Here is a 15,786-nt window from a genome sequence, read left to right on the forward strand (position 1 = left end):
ATAAAGGGACTTCCCTGGCGGTCCAGTGGTTAGGACTCTGAGCTTCCACTGCAGGGGGCACGGGTTCGATCCCTTGTAGGGGAACTAAGATCCCAGATGCCTCGCGGTGCGGCCTAAATAAATACATAAATAAATTTTAAAAATTTTTAAATAAAAGAATAAATTGTCCAGATGCTTGGCCTCCATATGCTCTCTTTCCTCCAGTTGATCCGCTTCCATGAAACTGTCCTTTTCGTTCCCCCTCTGCCTCTTCACCCAGAGATGCCAACCCGTCTCACCCAGAACTGTTTTACCTCCAGCATGCCAAAGGTAGAGGCCAATTGAAATTATTAGTGTCCTCAAAGCCTCATTTAGTCAAGGCCCCAAGGGCTGTCTATTCTTCTCATTAAGAAATGCACTTCCGGGCTTCCCTGGTGGCACAGTGGTTAAGAATCTGCCTGCCAGCGCAGGGGACACGGCTTCGAGCCCTGGTCCAGGAAGATCCCACATGCCACGGAGCAACTAAGCCCGTGCGCCGCAACTACTGAGCCTGTGCTCTAGAGCCTGCGAGCCACAACTGCTGAGCCTGCATGCCACAACTACTGAAGCCCGTGCACCTAGAGCCCATGCTCCGCAACAAGAGAAGCCACCGCATTGAGAAGCCCGCGCACCGCAACGAAGAGTAGCCACCGCTCACCACTACTAGAGAAAAGCCTGTGCGCAGCAACGAAGACCCAATGCAGCCAAAAATAAATAAAATAAATTTTTTAAAAAAGAAAACTTTATAAATTCCATTTGAAAATAAATGCGTTTCCAATACAATTTTAGTTTATTATTAATTATCAAACTGTGTGAAATGTTTGTTGTACAAATAATACATTTTGTACTACTAACAATTTTGAAATTTGTACTAGTAAAAAGGAAATTCAGTACAGAAAAAGTTTAACCTTGTGATCACAGGAAATGTGTAAAAATTGTTTCAAATTATCTACTCCTTTTGGCAGAGAAGTGTGATCAATCAAAGACTTTCAGGCATAAAAACATTAGGATAATTTCAGTGGGGAAAGAATTGAAATGTTATTTCTGACTCTTAAGATCTTGTCACATGTTTTTAAATGAAAAACGGTGAGATATAATCACTGTAGTGTTTAGATTCCATTGGATATATTTAAAAGAGTGAAAAAGATAGCTTTACTTTTGAAATGTCAACATATACGATACACTGGAAATTATGTCCTTTGCAACTATTTAAAATTACAATGAAAAATGTTGTGTCAACTTAAAAATGTGTGAGTGCTTCTGTAGGTCTTCAGGTATAGGATCCCTGAGCACAGACTATGTCAAGGTATGGGCTGTAGGATCTGGAAGGATCCTAATTGGTTAATCCATCTCGGTCAGTTTGCAGATGATGGCACTGAGGACCAAGGATGGTTAGTTGATTTTCTCAAAGTCACAGAGTTGGGCCAGAACCCAGGTGCCCTTTCTTGCTCATTCCTTTCACTACTTCATGGGCCTCCACTGTGCTCTGAGATCCCACCACCAGTTTTGAGGAATGAGGAAGGAAGACAGAAAGGGATCTCAAAACAGTTACTGAATATCAGGGACTTCCCTTGGGTAGGTTGCTCACCGCCCTATGGGTCCAGCCTCAGTGGTCAGGCTGGGAGGCCAAGTCCCAGGGTAATTGGTTGGGGGACACAACCTAAGGATTTGATGGACTCCAGGCTGGGGATCTTCCTTCTAGGGTCTCCACCACCCATCACCTGGGAGTGAACTTGATCTTCGGGGCTCTGAGAGTCCAACCTGGGCCGGGTGGGGGTGACTTTTGGCTGACCAAACAGAGACAGGCAGACCCAAACAGGCCATGGCCAAAAACATCCCATGTTTTGGGCGTGGCCCCGAAACATGAACTAGGACATGGTTCCAGCCAAGAGGGTCAAGGAGGCACAGGACTAACAGGGAAGGACACAGGCTGCTGTCAGGACACACACCCAAGGCGAGAACACTGCTGACGTGGCAGCCCGCCGCCCCAGCCCCTTACTGCCCCCCGCCCCTCTCCCCCGCCTGCCAGCTGCCAACAGGGCTCTGCCCTGTGTCTGCCACACCTGTCACTGCCTGTCCTTGTCCAGGGGGAGCCCCATCAGCCCCTCCTCAGCTGCCCAGCAGAGCAAGCGGTTAGTGGGGAGGGGAGGGAACATGGAGCGGGGGCCGGCGGTGGGGGCAGGGCGGGGGGCCGGGGCCCAGATCTGGGCACTGCTGGGCTGCTTGGTCAGGGTGCTGCTCTGGGTGGCCTCTGCTTTGCTGTACTTTGGAAGCGAACAGGCTGCCCGCCTCCTGGGCAGCCCCTGCTTACGGCGCCTCTACCATGCCTGGTTGGCAGCAGTGGTCATCTTCGGGCCCCTTCTGCAGTTCCATGTCAACCCTCGGACCATCTTTGCCAGCCATGGCAACTTCTTCAACATGTGAGTCCACTCGAGGCCGTGGGCGCTGGCTGCCTGGGCTCTGGGATCCCAGCTCCCTCCTCCAGCTTTCTGTGCTCCTGCCAGTCCAGGACACTAAAAATAGGCTAGGAGGTTGAGGAGAAGGTCAGAGGGGGAGGGGAACAGAGTCATGGGGGTACAGGAGCAGCGCCGAAGAGGAAACATGGGCCCTAGAAGGCTGAGTGGGCCGCTAAGGAGATGGCCAAGTTCAAGGGGATGGGGGGAGAGGGGGGAGAGGGCCCAGGAAACAGAGAACCGGGAACGACAGATGCGACTGGAGGCAGAGCCGTGATTGGGAACGTAGAGCAGGGTGGGGAGATGGGGCTGAGGGGTCTCAGCAGCCTTCCCTCTTCTCTGCCACAGAAAGTTTGTGAATTCGGCGTGGGGCTGGACGTGCACCTTCCTGGGGGGCTTCGTGTTGCTGGTGGTGTTCCTGGCTACACGGCGCGTGGCAGTGACTGCCCGGCACCTGAGCCGCTTGGTGGTTGGGGCAGCTGTGTGGCGGGGTGCCGGCCGGGCCTTCCTGCTCATCGAGGACCTGACGGGCTCCTGCTTCGAGCCTCTGCCCCAGGGCCTGCTGCTCCGCGAGCTGCCGGACCGCCGCAGCTGCCTGGCGGCCGGCCACCAGTGGCGGGGCTACACCGTCTCCTCCCACACCTTCCTGCTCACCTTCTGCTGCCTGCTCATGGCCGAGGAAGCAGCAGTGTTCGCCAAGTACCTGGCCCACGGGCTGCCCGCCGGCGCACCCCTGCGCCTTGTCTTCCTGCTCAACGTGCTGCTGCTGGGCCTCTGGAACTTCTTGCTGCTCTGCACCGTCATCTATTTCCACCAATATACTCACAAGGTGGTGGGCGCCGCGGTGGGCACCTTTGCCTGGTACCTCACCTACGGCAGCTGGTATCATCAGCCCTGGTCTCCAGGGATCCCGGGCCATGGGCTCTTCCCTCACCCCCACTCCAGCCACAAGCATAACTGAAAGAAATAAAGGCACTTCAGGCCTGGCTCTGGCTCCGCTCATCATTGGGCTGGTGGGACCTGCAAAGGGTGGGAAGGGTAAGAAGAGAGTGTGATGGTCGCCAGGTTTCCTCAGCCAGACCTTGCTGTCACTGACCTTGAATGTCCTTGTGCTTGATCACTATCCCTCCTGTTCTTTCAGTCTCCTAGTCCCTGCAGACATCAAGCTCTTTGGGGCTCTGATGTCAAGGACTGGCACTGCCAGGTCAGGTAGCAGTGCCCTTAGGTATGGGCGGCATTCCCACTGAGCAGATGCTCCATCTCCAGCCTGGTTGATTCGTTTTCCCTGCCTCCAGTCCTGAATCCCCCTCCGCCATCCTCAGGGGCCTGCCTATCTGGGCACCCTACTCACGGACCCTTCCTACCCTGTCTTCCCGTAGGGGGTCTATATGTGCTCATTTACTTAAAAGATGTTCATTAAGCCAAGCATAGTTCCCTGCCATGTGAATAAGAAAGACAAGGTTTCTGCTGTTTGGGGGCCCATGGGTTACTGCCTGATGATAAACTCACAAATAATAATAGCAAACACTTGTGCTTACTCTGTGTCAGGCACCATTCTAAGTGTCTATAAATTCACGTATTTAGCCCCCACAACAACACTATGTGCTAGGGCTGGTAGCGTTCCCATTGTACACTTGTGAAAATGGAGGCACAGAGTTTAAGTAACTTTTTCACAACTAGTAAATATCGGAGCCAGAATTATTAACCCAGGCAGTATGGGTCTGTTGTCTGTGTTCTAAGTCAGGGATCAGCAAACTACAGCCCTCCTGTGGCCAGTGTTTGAATGGCCTGAGAGCTAAGAAATGGTTTCACATTTTTTAATGGTTGAAAAAAAATCAAAGAAGAATATTTCATGACAGGTGAACATTACATGAAGTTCAAATGCCAGTGTCCATAAATAAAGTTTTATGGGAACTAGCCACGCTAATCCATTTAACTGTTTACCTGCTACAATGGCAGAGTTGAGTAGTTGCTACTGGCACTACAAAGTCTAAAATATCTACTATCTGGCCTTTTACGGAAAAGGTTTGCCAGCCCCTGGTCTAAACCACACTATCCCCCCAAAATAAACTGGCTAATATCAGAGAGATAGTGCTATGAAGGTACTAAAACAGGCTGCTTTCTAATAGACTTGGAGGGAGTTACTTTATAAGGAAGATGGAGTTCTCTCTGAAGAAGTGACATTTAAGCTGAGAACGGAATGACATCCTGAGGCAGGGGAAGGGGTGTGTCAGGCAAAGGGATTAGCAAGGACAAAGGCCCTGAGGCAGGAATGAACACATTGCAGACAGGTTCGAGAAACAGCTGGAAAGTCCAGGTATTTATAACTGAAATGAAAGAGGGAGAAAGCAGTGGAGAGTGAAGTTGAAGGGGAACAGGTGCCAGACAGGCCTTTTGGGCCAGGAAAGTCCTTTGGATTTCATTCTGAGGACAACAGGTAGCTGAGAAAGTTTTAAGCAAGAGCAAGGTGGAATCCTGCTGCTGTGTGGAGAGTGGGTTACAGAGGAATGGCGCCCACAAGGGTAATAAGAGAGCTGACCCTCTCTTATGACCCTGTGATGGGGCGATGCCAGAGTCTGAATGTCATTGAGCCAGACGATGCCCGTGGAGCCAGGGGTCCACGCTGCCAGGGCAAAGGAAGGGAGGCCAGGTCTTGCTCCAGCACCGAGAAAAGAAGGAAGAGAGCCAAATAAGCCTAATCACTGTCCCAGGACGAGCAGGGAAAGAAGAGAGCCAGAAGGCTGTCAGGAGGCAGTGAGATGGGAGGCGGGGAGTTCAGAGGCGGGCACTGGCCTTGGGGCCGGGGAGGCGGGGGCGTAGAAAGCAGGGCGGGGAGGGAGGAGGTGGGGTGGGCGGAGCCGGTAGGCGGGGAGTCGAAAGACTGGCGGAGGCGGGGAGGCGGGGAGGCGGGGAGGCGGGGAGGCGGGGAGGCGGGGAGGCGGGGAGGCGGGGAGGCGGGGAGGCGGGGAGGCGGGGAGGCGGGGAGGCGGGGCGCTGGAAACGCGCCTCTCGGGCTCTAGGGCGAGACGCGGCTGGGCCGCCTCCCTGAGCCCTTCCGCTCCTCGCCTCTCTCTGGTCTGTCCCCGCCTCCTCCAGTGCCTCCACTCCCACTACCCAGGAGGGCAGCGCGGGGAGCGAGTGCTGCTTTCGCTTTCCCTTCCCTGTGTCCGTCGTCGCTCCGCGTGCGGCCCTAGGCCGCCGCCCCGGCTATGACCACGCTCAGGGTCCTGCCCGAAGCCCAAGCCAAGGTGAGCGCTGCGGGTTCGAGGAAGGGCCCATCAAGGAGGCGTGGCTCCGAGAGGCTGAGGGCGTCTGTGACCCGCCCCCCCCCACCCAGCCCCCCGACTCGAGTCGGGGTCAGTCATCCGAACCCTCGTGAGCCTCCGTGCCCAGAGCACCTGAGCCCGGGCAGCCCGGCCAGGTCTGCCTGCCGGGAGAGAGAGAGGCGAGGCGGCCGAGGTTCAGCGGGGTGAGGTGAAGCGGAGCGCTGGCGTGGAGGGGAAGTCCGCTGGCCCCGGGCCCAGGCCCACACACAGACGGGGAGCGGACCCTGCCCTGCCACCACGGGAGGCACCGGGGCCCACTCCACAGGGCGCTCCGACTCTTCCCCAGTCGCAGCGGCTCTCTTACATCCCTCCTCCCACAGCCCTGGAGACCCTAGGGATCTGTTTCCGCTTGAACCCTTCGCCCTTCACCTCCAGGAATGTTCTCATTTCCCAAATCCCGCCCCACCTGGGTCCACTCCACCCTTCCCCAAGTCAGACCCTATACAACCCTAAGGGTCCTTGAATAGACTGGCCATAAAGCCAGCTGTCTGAAGGGCCGCCTGTGTCCCACAGGTGGATGTGTTCCGTGAAGACCTATGTACTAAGGTAAGACCTGCCCCTTCATCACCCCACCCTTCCCTACCCAGTCCCACTGCTCAGCCCTTACTTGCTGGGCAGTGGCAGCCCTGCTTCACTGCCTAGGAGGGGCATTTGATTCTGACCGCCGTCCTCCCCTCCCCTTACCCTACACACAGACAGAGAACCTGCTCGGGAGCTATTTCCCCAAGAAGATTTCTGAGTTGGATGCATTTTTAAAGGTACTGGGGCTGGGCAGGGAGTAGAAAGTAGGGACCAAAGGGAGAGCCTGGTGGGCCACGAGAGTGAGGAGGTGAGAGCTCGCCCCTGCCTCCAGCCCTTTCCCCCCCCTGCACCAGGAGCCAGCTCTCAATGAAGCCAACCTGAGCAATCTGAAGGCCCTGCTGGACATCCCAGTGCCTGATCCAGTCAAGGAGAAAGAGAAGGAGGAGCGGAAGAAACAACAGGAGGCAAGTTGGCAAGAGCTGGGAGGAGGGACCCAATACGGAGAAAATCAGCCTTAGGCCTGCCTAAGAGACACCCTCTCCCTACAGAAGGAAGACAAGGATGAAAAGAAGAAAGGGGAAGATGAAGACAAAGGTATCACTATGGTGAAAGGGACTTGTGTCTTACCTCCCAGGAGCTCCTCCCTAAGGATGCCTCTTCCCTGCCCTGCACAGTCCCAGTCATGTGACTGACCCATTGCCCACCTCCTAGGTCCTCCTTGTGGCCCAGTGAACTGCAATGAGAAGATCGTGGTCCTCCTGCAGCGCCTGAAGCCTGAGATCAAGGATGTCATTGAGAAGCTCAACCTGGTGAGCCCTCCCACTTCCACCCCCACCCTTTGTCCTCCTTCGTCCCTGCCAGTTGGGCATGGCACCTGCCAGGTCTTAGCAGGAGAGGGCACAGCAAGTAAAGCCAGAATTCCAGGCCCTGGGGTTCAGGACAGACGTGGCATACTTCCACCCACTGTGGGCAGGAAAACAAAGGAGGACAGGAACCTGGGAATTGGGTTGGGAGCTGATGGGGTTTCAATGCCGTTCCCTCCTCCCAGGTCACCACCTGGTTGCAACTGCAGATACCTCGGATTGAGGATGGGAACAATTTTGGAGTGGCCGTCCAGGTGAGGACACTGCTCCACTCCTGTGCCTTCCTTATTTCTCCCGTCCATGCTGCTTTTCCACTTTCCCCCTTCCTTTCTTTCCCCAGGAGAAGGTGTTTGAGCTGATGACCACCCTTCACACCAAGCTGGAAGGCTTCCACACTCAAATCTCCAAGTGAGTGATTGCCCACTGCTCTGCCTTCGGCTGGGACTGAGGCCTGTGCTCCCTCCTCCTCCTACTCCACACCCTTCTACTTCCCACAGGTATTTCTCTGAGCGAGGTGATGCTGTGACCAAAGCGGCTAAGCAGCCCCACGTGGTAGGTGAGGCCCAGGTCAGGGTGCATGGGAGGAGGGACACCTTTGAAGTCAGGCCTGACCCGAGTCTCCCACAGGGTGATTATCGGCAGCTGGTGCACGAACTGGATGAGGCAGAGTACCGGGATATCCGGCTGATGGTCATGGAGATCCGCAACGCTTATGTGAGGAGGCGAGGGCAGGGGTGGGCAGAGGCAGCTTTCCCAGGCCACCCACTCCCTGACCCTGCGGGCTGGGGGTGAAGGGTAACAAAGCTCGACCTCTCCACAAGGCTAGAAATGGGGCACAGAGCCACTGGGGACCTGCGGCTGACCCCCACTCCTCCCTGGCCCCATAGGCTGTGTTATATGACATCATCCTGAAGAACTTCGAGAAGCTCAAGAAGCCCAGGGGAGAAACAAAGGGAATGATCTATTGAGAGCCTCCTCTCATTCTGTGATGGGTCCAGCAGAGACCTTCCTGACTTTCACAGGGGACTCCAGACTTTCCCCACCTTCTGTCTGTTGAGGTTTCTCCCTCACCTTGCCTCCCAGGCACAATAAATATAGTCATACCATCGCCCAACAGCCCAAGTTTCTTTATTGGATCCTGAGCCTCCCCTCTGGCCCTGGCTCAGGTATTTCCATTTGTGGGACCAACCCACTGGGTGATTTGGGCGTTGAGCTTCTGGTTGGTCCAATCCTCCCGGATGTCGTCAAGGTGGCAGTCAAAGTCCACAAGGTGCTGGTGGGCCCGGCCCTCTAGTAATGCTCCCACCATCTGCCGTGACTCTTCCCAGTCCCTCCACATCACTCTGAAATAATAACCCCCATGGAGGTCAAACTCAGCAGGCAGAGGGACCAGACACTTGGCAGAGGTTAGCTTCTAGAGAAGGACGCTTAGGGCAGAACCAACAACAGAGGAGGCTCAGGAGCTGTGGGCTTCCAAGAAGAGGTGGAGGGAGTGGGGCACTCACAAGTTCTTGTCCTTGGGGACCCAGCAGAGACCATGGCTCTCCAGGACAATAACTGGGGGCACGTGAGGCTGTGGCACCAGTTTCTGATTATCCAACTGTGTGGACAAGGAAGGGCAGGTGAGGGTTTCGAGGATTCCCCCTTCCTACTTTCTTTCCAACTCCCCAGTCTGAAACCCAAGCCTCACCATAATAAGTACTGCATCAGGGAAGAATTCTGCAATCCGCCCAGCGATTTTCAAGGCCAAGGGCCCAGGGCTGTGTAGAAGGAAGATCAGAGTTGTGAAGAGCCTCCTGTGGGCAGACCCCGTCCATCTGAGCTGGGCCTCCCAGGGCCCATAGACGTGGAGGCAGTGATTGCCTTTCCCTGTAGTTGGCCTGGGGGCGTCAGGCCTGCTTGACGCTTCATACAAGACTTATGCTTGAGCGCTGTGGGAAACAGGTGCTCAGACACTGCTGGTGAGAGTGGAAATCTAAGATGGTCTTTTTGGAGAGTAATTTGGCATAACCATCCAGATTTATATTGTATGTTAACCCAGAAACCCTACTTAACGAAGAATTTACTGTAATAATAGGACAGTGTCTGTAATAACAAAAAAAAATTGGAAACAACCTCAATGTTTAATGTAAGGCACTAAATAAATTATGGTACATCCGTGTTCATACTATATAGCTGATAGGGTAAGGTAGATATTAGTGTAGGGATGGAAAGATGTCAAATATTTATTAAGGAGAGAAAAGCAAATTACAAAACAGTATAATTTGCTCCAAATACATGATTACTGTATAAGTAGATAACTTTTTCTGTATACAGTTGACCCTTGAACAATGAGGGGGTTAGGGGCCACAGAGCCTCCCGCAGTTGAAAATCTGCAGGTAACTTTACAGTGGGCCCTTCCTATTGTGGATTCTGCACCGGGATTCAACCAACCTCGGATCCTGTAGTACTGGAGTACCTATTCAGTGAAAAAATTTCGCCTATTCGTGGCCCCAGGTAGTTGAAACCCATGTTGTTAAACGGTGAACTGTATATATAAAAAGAAACTTCCTTTTTTTAGAAGCTGCTGGTTGGGCTTCCTTTGTGTTTTCAGCACTTGGGGGGCATCTCAGTTACAGCAGGTGTCAGCCTGTTATTGTCCTTGCCACCCCACCGCAGCTCCTCCAGGAAAATAACATTTATTTATATTTTCTCACTGCCTACCCAGCCTAGTAGGTACCTTAGTTCTACAGTGGCTAAGCCTTGGATGAAGGAAAGATGGAAGGAATGACCAAGAGGGGCTCTCTTGACATCCCCCACCCCGTAACCCTTAGCCCTCTGCCTCTGGCTTCCCCACTCACCTCTGGTCGTCCAAAGCTGCATTGGCATGGTAGTACCCTGCCACTACCAGCCCGGCTTGCGCGCCCCACACATCCACCTGCCATGGGAAAGCGCCATCAGTAACTAAATCGTGCCGCCCGCCCTATGGGTGCGCACTACTGCCAACAGGCCAGGGATGGCCTTGGGCTAGGGGTGTTGGGGGGTTTCGCGGTGGTCGGTGGGCGTCCAGCGGCGGCACCTGGTTGAGCGCGACCTCCAGCATGACAGACAGGGCCAGGTGGCTGTGGAACAGGGGCACACAGTCGGTGAGGCACAGGCATTCTCTCGACCGCGGCGCTGGCGCCAGCAATAGCCCGTTGACAGCGGCGTGCGGGTAACGGGCGGCGTGCAGGCACATCTTCACGTAGGCCCGGGCCGAGATCTCCACCTCCCCCATGGCGAGCGGGGCCCCAGCTCGCGTCCGCGAAGCCCCCTCCAGCGCCCCCAAGCCCTCCTAGGCCCTTCCCTGTGCCCCCTCACTTAGGTTCGACGGTGACGCTGACTTGACTCGAAGGCAGCCCGCCGGCTCCGGCCGACCTCAGCCCGGCGCCCGGCCCCCGGCCCCCACCCGGCCCGAATGCCGTCGGCCGGGATTGCATGTTGCAGCACAGAGCTCCGCCTACCCCGCCCCCAAGCGGTGGCAGGAGAGCTGCGCCTGCCTTGGGGACACATAACCAGGGCTCGAAGTCGGACCGGCTTCTGGAGTCCCGCCCACGTGGTGCTCTTTGATAGGTTTAGAGGGTCTCGTTTTGCCAAATCAGCATCCAATATTGTCCCGCCATTGACTGTAAAGAGAGCTACCCGCACGCTGATTGGCTAGGCTACCCCACTTCGGCTCTTGATTGCAAGATGGCTGCGTCTGTTACCTCTGCCTCCCGCCCCTATAGGCCCCGCTGAGCCACCTGGGTGGAGCCCGCGCCCCTCATCTGGTGTCTCCTCGAGCCGCGGAGCTTCGAATGTCGGTACGTAGCGGACAGCTTGGCTCCAACTGTGGAATGAGTGGATTTGTACTCTAGAGCGGCTTTGCCACTTACTAATAAGCCGTGTCACTTTTGCAACTACAGGTTATCTGGCCCTTGCTTTCGTCAGTGTAATGACTGCAGAAATAAAGATGGCATTGGCTGAAGGAGGAGGGTAAAGATCAAAAAGAATTTTATTGAACCATCCTTCCCATAATGTCCTGTAGTATAATTTCCTTTGCCTTAGTGCCTTGGGAGCGTTTTTTCCCCTCCCAGCCCTTGAGAAGGAGTCCAACCATTTACCCATAATTTTCCCAGTGAAATCTAATTCTCCCTCCAGGCTTGCTCTGAGCTGAAGAAAGGGTTGTGCCTTTCTTCATTCCCTGACCTCAGCGGCAGAGCTTTCACCCAGTCTGTCCAAAGCCTGATTATTCCTATAAGGGCTCTGCCCAGATGCCATCTCTTCCAGGAAGCACTCATGACACCTCCAGATGGAAATAATCTTGTGAAATTCCCCAATACAGGTTATATTCATGGCTGTCATGGCATGTAACAGTTCCCACCCTGTTCTTTAGGATGACTTCCTAAGAACAGGATGGACCTTTAATTCATCTTCGTCTTCCTGGCACCCCTCCCTTTCTCATCACCACATTCACATTTAGTCTCTGGATATAGGTGACACTCAGTAAATGTTTTTGAATGAATGACACACACCAGAGGTTATCCACACAAAGTATAGGTCATTTATTTCCCCTCTAACCCTGGGCTCAGTACATAGATGGCTTCTCTTCACCCTTTGGGTTGACAATTTTCTCCAGGTTGCTGCTTATAATATGGTAAAGCTCAGCCTGGAAGAAGGCCAGAGGGCAACAGTCAGGTTCTTGGCCTTTCCCCTGCCCCCCTCATCCACCTCCCTTAGGGGCTTACTCCACACTCACATAGAAGGCCCTGAGGTCCAGCACCATGGCCCTGAGCTCTCCATAGGCTGCCTCGTCTCGCTCATGCACCAGGGCCCGGTAATCCATCTGGGATGTGGAAGGCAAGGCTGAGTCAGCCCCATGGGAGGTTGGGACATTAGTCTGTTCCTCATACAGGGAATAGGTAACTTGAGGAATGAGCCCCTTCTCAGCCAAGAAATGGGATCCCAGAGGATCAAACAGAGAAAGGGGTCAAGGTTTTTGAAGCCTAAATCAGTTTTCCTGGGCTTAATATTCTCCACATTGGGAAGGTCACAAATGAGACAAAGAGGACCTCTATCCCCCACTTTCTCATCACCCCCCATCCCCAGCAGCCTCAACTAAAAGGCTGGTGGACTGTCCACTTACTACGTGGGTCTCCTTAGAGGCCTTGGCCACAGCATCCCCACGTTCTGAGAAGTACCTGCCGGAAGCAAAAGGAGTAACCACAGGAATGGATGTTCAGCGAGAGATACTCCCTCAGACCCTTCCCAAAGCCCCGCTTCATCCCGATAGGCATGCCCAGCTTTGGGAGTCCCAAAGAAATGTCCCTGCAGACCCCGGTGCTGGCCTTCCAGCTGCCCTCACTTGGAAATGGTTGTCTGGAAGGCTTCCACTTTGGTCTTGACTGCATTTACCCTCTCCAGCACCTTCTCCTGTGGTGACAAAAGAGTGGAAAGCAAAGAAAAGCCTTCCTCTCCTCCCTCCTTCACTCACCGTCTCTCTCCTCCTCCCAGTTCTTGTCTAGCTCCTATCCCTTATTCCCCAAGTCTCTCCTTGCTGTCAGCATCCTCACACACCCTTTCTCACCTGGATTGCCACCCCAAAGTCGTTTCCATCCTCAATTTTGGGGATGAGATGCTGGATCCATGTGATCACCTACATTAAGAGATATCGTGTAGGAATCATTCAACAAATCCTCTATTCTGATTACTGCTACTTCCTAATAATAGCTACATTTAACTGAGTACTTATTATATGGCAGGCACTGTGCTATGTATTACATATCTCATTTAATCTTCACAACAACCTTTCAAGGTATATATTCTTTTTTTTTTTATGCTTGTTTCAAGGTATATATTCTTATTGTACCCACTTAACAGATGAAAAAACTGAGTCACAGGATGTCTAAGTTACTTACTTAAAGTAACCAGTTAGGTAAGTGATAGAGTCAGGATTTGAACCAAGGCAGTCTCCCTCTAGGGCCCAAGCTCTTAAACCAACTCACTGTATCATAGTATCTGTGCTCTGTACCTGGTACAGCAGTAGGTTCTCAGGTTACAGAAGTGGATGCAGCACAGTCTGATTTGGGGTACCATTGTGATAGAGAACAAAAGGTATCTAAACCCAAGGCACAGAAGGAAGCTTCCTATTTGGGGAATAGCTTCCTAAATGAAGGAATTGAATCTCTGAAGGAGACCAGGGCCTGGCCTTGCTCGTTTTCTCTGTCCCCCAGTTCCCAAGCTTACCAGAATGCATTTTTCTTTGAGAGTCCAGACTTCTGGCTTAACCAGGGCAAGCAAGGCCAGGACCTTCTCATTCCCAGGGAGAAAGCCGCACTTAGGGACTGTGAGAAAGAGGGGACTTAGACCCTTTCTCATCCAGTAGTCAGTGTGCCATTTCCCTTTTCCTAGCCACCCCTTCCTCTCTTACCTTCTTTCTTCTCCTGCTTATCCGTTTCCATCTAAGGAAAAAAAGGGGAAAGTAGCTTTAGAAAAGTCATGGAGGTTGGAGGGCCATCATTTACACTGGGTTTATAGCCCGAGCCCTACACCATGAGTGCCTCACCTCATCATCCTTGGGTGGAGGGTCTGGGATGGGGATGTCCAGCGGGGCCCGGAGAGAAGTCATGTCAGTCACGTTGAGGGAGTCCTCCTGCACAGAGATCACTGTCAGGGGCTGCCCAGCCTCTTCCCCTCATCCTGAGTCAGAGCCTTCCCTCCACACATCCCACCCACCCTCTGCCTCCCAACCTAGGCTCAGGCCTCACACTATCCTAATGTTCCCAGTCCACCATTTGCGACTGTTCTCTGCATTCGGAGCCCAGTTGTTAGCTAGAGAGGGTGGATGGAGAGGAGAGAGGCCATGGGATGGGGCAGGAGGGGTCCACACTACTCACTTGCAAGAGCTGATTCAGGTATATGATTTTCTGAGGTAAGAATCTGTAGAGGAATTCCTCAGCCTGTGGGTTACATTGCAAGGGTCGGAATCACAGAAGACGTTCAGTGAGATGTCTGAGAAGTGGGACTGGAAGGGCCCTTGGAAATCATTGACTCCAGTACTTATAAATGAGGGAACTGGAGCCCTGAAAATTGAAGGGACTTCCCCTAGCTGGGACGCAGCAGAACCAAGGTTAGAACTGTGGTATTCCTGCTTTGGGGCCATGGCTTTTCCCTCCACACCAAAAGAGGGGAGAGGAAGTGGTGGAAGTGCGGAAGGTATTAAGAGGGGTACAAGTAAAAGTAGAGATCAATAATTAAGAGCTTGTCTTGGGTGGAGGCTTGATAAGTGAAGTAGGGCGCAGGTGGAGGGTGGGTTTGGGGATCAGTCTGAGAAGTTGCAACCCTCAAGTATTGGCCTAAGATTCTGGGTCAAATCGCTTGAATCCAGAAGACTTACCTCCTGGAAAAGATTTTGCCTGAAGACGTCCACCTGCACAGAGAGCGGTACCCGGATGTTGGTTAAGGGTCTCAGTTGTCCAGAGTAAGATCCCACCCCCCAGTAGGATGCCCTCCAACTTGTCCCAGTCCTTTCCCACCACAAGCCAGATTTCCCTGGAAGCCCATGCTCAGTGCAGAGATTGTCCGGAGGGCAGGAATTTGGTAATCCCCGGGCAGAAGTGAAAGCACTTAGAGAGGTTGGGAGATTTCTCTGGCACGGCCTTGGTCCCTCGGAGCACCCAGTTTGGCCTCCATTCAGGAGGGCTCCTCGGCCCCTTCCTGGCCTCCCGGTCCCCCGTTACCTGTTTGCGGGCTTCCCCGCTCAGGCGCACCCCACAAGGCTTGGCCATGCTGCTCCAGTTGCTGCTAGGTCTCGGGTCTCCCTGTTCACCGCCTGGGCTTTCGCTTTCACTCCCCACGTCCAGGCCCGCCCCCCTCAGCCCCACCCCCTTCCTTCTTTTCCCCCTCCCCCTGGAAGGCCGCAAACCGTAGGGAGCCCCTCTGCCATTCTCGGCCTGTGAGACTAGGAGAGGCGGTGCTGACTTGGTCACAAACCCAGGGGCTGTCCGGGGGAGGGGCTTGGACAATTGGGACCGGCGGAGATTGAACAGGGGCTGTCCCTCGGAGAAGGGGAGGGGCTTAGAGAGAGGGGGAAAGAACCGTCCAAGGACAGTCAGGGTTGGGGTGAGAAGGGTGGGAGAGTGGGAAAGGGGGTGTTCAGTGGTGGGGCTCCCCCAGGAAGGCTTGACTGCGGGGAAGGGCCAGAGAGGGATCAGAGTGGGCGGGAGAGGTAGTAGGAGGGAGAAGGGACAGAGGATATGGAAGGGAGAAGGCGCGGGGGCTTCCTCCCGGAGGGGGCCCTATCTTCAAGACTGACTGGAGAAGGGGCTTGAGTGGGGCTCAGGCCGGCCAGAGTTGAGTCCCCAGCTGACTGGGATTTCCCCTGTGGGATCCCGGATAGAGCGGAGGGCTTTGAGGGGAATAAAGTAACCCCACACCGGGGTCTATCCGGAGAGGGGTGGGACCAGCCTTGGACCAAGGAGGGGAAGAGCGCCAGAACAGGGTTTGCAGCCTAGGCGCTCTGGGGGAGGAGCCATGGATTATTTATCATTATCATTGGCTGGGACCCTGGCCACGCCCCCGATTACTTGGCCCCCCCCGCCCTTCTTC

The 15,786-nt window shown here is 54.1% G+C and overlaps 4 protein-coding genes across 5 annotated transcripts; 2 read left to right on the plus strand and 2 right to left on the minus strand.

The window, feature by feature from the left end:
• Positions 1–1,661: 1,661 nt before the first annotated feature.
• On the plus strand, positions 1,662–3,457 carry FITM1 (fat storage inducing transmembrane protein 1). Its single transcript, XM_036843182.1, has 2 exons — positions 1,662–2,438; positions 2,820–3,457. The coding sequence occupies exons 1-2, from the start codon at positions 2,173–2,175 to the stop codon at positions 3,430–3,432; spliced, it is 879 nt and encodes a 292-aa protein (XP_036699077.1). The 5' UTR covers positions 1,662–2,172; the 3' UTR covers positions 3,433–3,457.
• A 2,103-nt stretch (positions 3,458–5,560) lies between these two features.
• On the plus strand, positions 5,561–8,293 carry PSME1 (proteasome activator subunit 1). The gene is made up of 11 exons (XM_036844702.1): positions 5,561–5,719; positions 6,311–6,343; positions 6,493–6,555; positions 6,673–6,783; positions 6,868–6,913; positions 7,031–7,128; positions 7,368–7,436; positions 7,523–7,590; positions 7,680–7,734; positions 7,810–7,896; positions 8,070–8,293. Exons 1-11 carry the CDS (start codon positions 5,681–5,683, stop codon positions 8,148–8,150), a joined length of 750 nt encoding a protein of 249 aa, XP_036700597.1. The 5' UTR covers positions 5,561–5,680; the 3' UTR covers positions 8,151–8,293.
• Positions 8,291–10,655, minus strand: EMC9 (ER membrane protein complex subunit 9). 2 transcript variants are annotated; one of them, XM_036844705.1, is made up of 6 exons: positions 10,522–10,655; positions 10,241–10,283; positions 10,023–10,099; positions 8,873–8,942; positions 8,688–8,782; positions 8,295–8,525 (listed from the first exon to the last, which is right to left on the minus strand). In XM_036844705.1, exons 1-6 carry the CDS (start codon positions 10,638–10,640, stop codon positions 8,345–8,347), a joined length of 585 nt encoding a protein of 194 aa, XP_036700600.1. In that variant the 5' UTR covers positions 10,641–10,655; the 3' UTR covers positions 8,295–8,344. The 2 variants fall into 2 exon arrangements, with proteins under 2 accessions (XP_036700599.1, XP_036700600.1); XM_036844704.1 differs by having other exon boundaries at positions 8,291–8,525; positions 10,241–10,634.
• Positions 10,656–11,722: 1,067 nt separating this feature from the next.
• Positions 11,723–15,671, minus strand: PSME2 (proteasome activator subunit 2). The gene is made up of 11 exons (XM_036841797.1): positions 14,919–15,671; positions 14,576–14,608; positions 14,076–14,138; positions 13,745–13,831; positions 13,610–13,640; positions 13,426–13,523; positions 12,767–12,835; positions 12,545–12,612; positions 12,326–12,380; positions 11,939–12,025; positions 11,723–11,848 (listed from the first exon to the last, which is right to left on the minus strand). Exons 1-11 carry the CDS (start codon positions 14,964–14,966, stop codon positions 11,768–11,770), a joined length of 720 nt encoding a protein of 239 aa, XP_036697692.1. The 5' UTR covers positions 14,967–15,671; the 3' UTR covers positions 11,723–11,767.
• Positions 15,672–15,786: the final 115 nt, after the last annotated feature.

The sequence above is a fragment of the Balaenoptera musculus genome, chromosome 2 (assembly GCF_009873245.2).
Source record: "Balaenoptera musculus isolate JJ_BM4_2016_0621 chromosome 2, mBalMus1.pri.v3, whole genome shotgun sequence".
Lineage (NCBI taxonomy): Eukaryota > Metazoa > Chordata > Mammalia > Artiodactyla > Balaenopteridae > Balaenoptera > Balaenoptera musculus.

What these genes read in the sequence shown, in the direction of transcription:
- FITM1 (XM_036843182.1), top strand. Translation starts at nt 2,173, where the DNA reads ATGGAGCGGGGGCCGGCGGTGGGGGCAGGGCGGGGGGCCGGGGCCCAG. An exon ending in CATGGCAACTTCTTCAACAT is followed by an intron (nt 2,439 to 2,819) that starts GTGAGTCCACTC and finishes TCTCTGCCACAG; the next exon opens with AAAGTTTGTGAATTCGGCGT.
- PSME1 (XM_036844702.1), top strand. Translation starts at nt 5,681, where the DNA reads ATGACCACGCTCAGGGTCCTGCCCGAAGCCCAAGCCAAG. An exon ending in AGCGGAAGAAACAACAGGAG is followed by an intron (nt 6,784 to 6,867) that starts GCAAGTTGGCAA and finishes CTCTCCCTACAG; the next exon opens with AAGGAAGACAAGGATGAAAA. An exon ending in AGGGGAAGATGAAGACAAAG is followed by an intron (nt 6,914 to 7,030) that starts GTATCACTATGG and finishes CCCACCTCCTAG; the next exon opens with GTCCTCCTTGTGGCCCAGTG.
- PSME2 (XM_036841797.1), bottom strand. Translation starts at nt 14,966, where the DNA reads ATGGCCAAGCCTTGTGGGGTGCGCCTGAGCGGGGAAGCCCGCAAACAG. An exon ending in GCGGGGAAGCCCGCAAACAG is followed by an intron (nt 14,609 to 14,918) that starts GTAACGGGGGAC and finishes CTCTCTGTGCAG; the next exon opens with GTGGACGTCTTCAGGCAAAA. An exon ending in CTCCACCCAAGGATGATGAG is followed by an intron (nt 13,641 to 13,744) that starts GTGAGGCACTCA and finishes TTTTTTCCTTAG; the next exon opens with ATGGAAACGGATAAGCAGGA.
- EMC9 (XM_036844704.1), bottom strand. Translation starts at nt 10,438, where the DNA reads ATGGGGGAGGTGGAGATCTCGGCCCGGGCCTACGTGAAGATGTGCCTG. An exon ending in TGGAGGTCGCGCTCAACCAG is followed by an intron (nt 10,100 to 10,240) that starts GTGCCGCCGCTG and finishes TTCCCATGGCAG; the next exon opens with GTGGATGTGTGGGGCGCGCA. An exon ending in GTCCCCAAGGACAAGAACTT is followed by an intron (nt 8,526 to 8,687) that starts GTGAGTGCCCCA and finishes TTATTATTTCAG; the next exon opens with AGTGATGTGGAGGGACTGGG.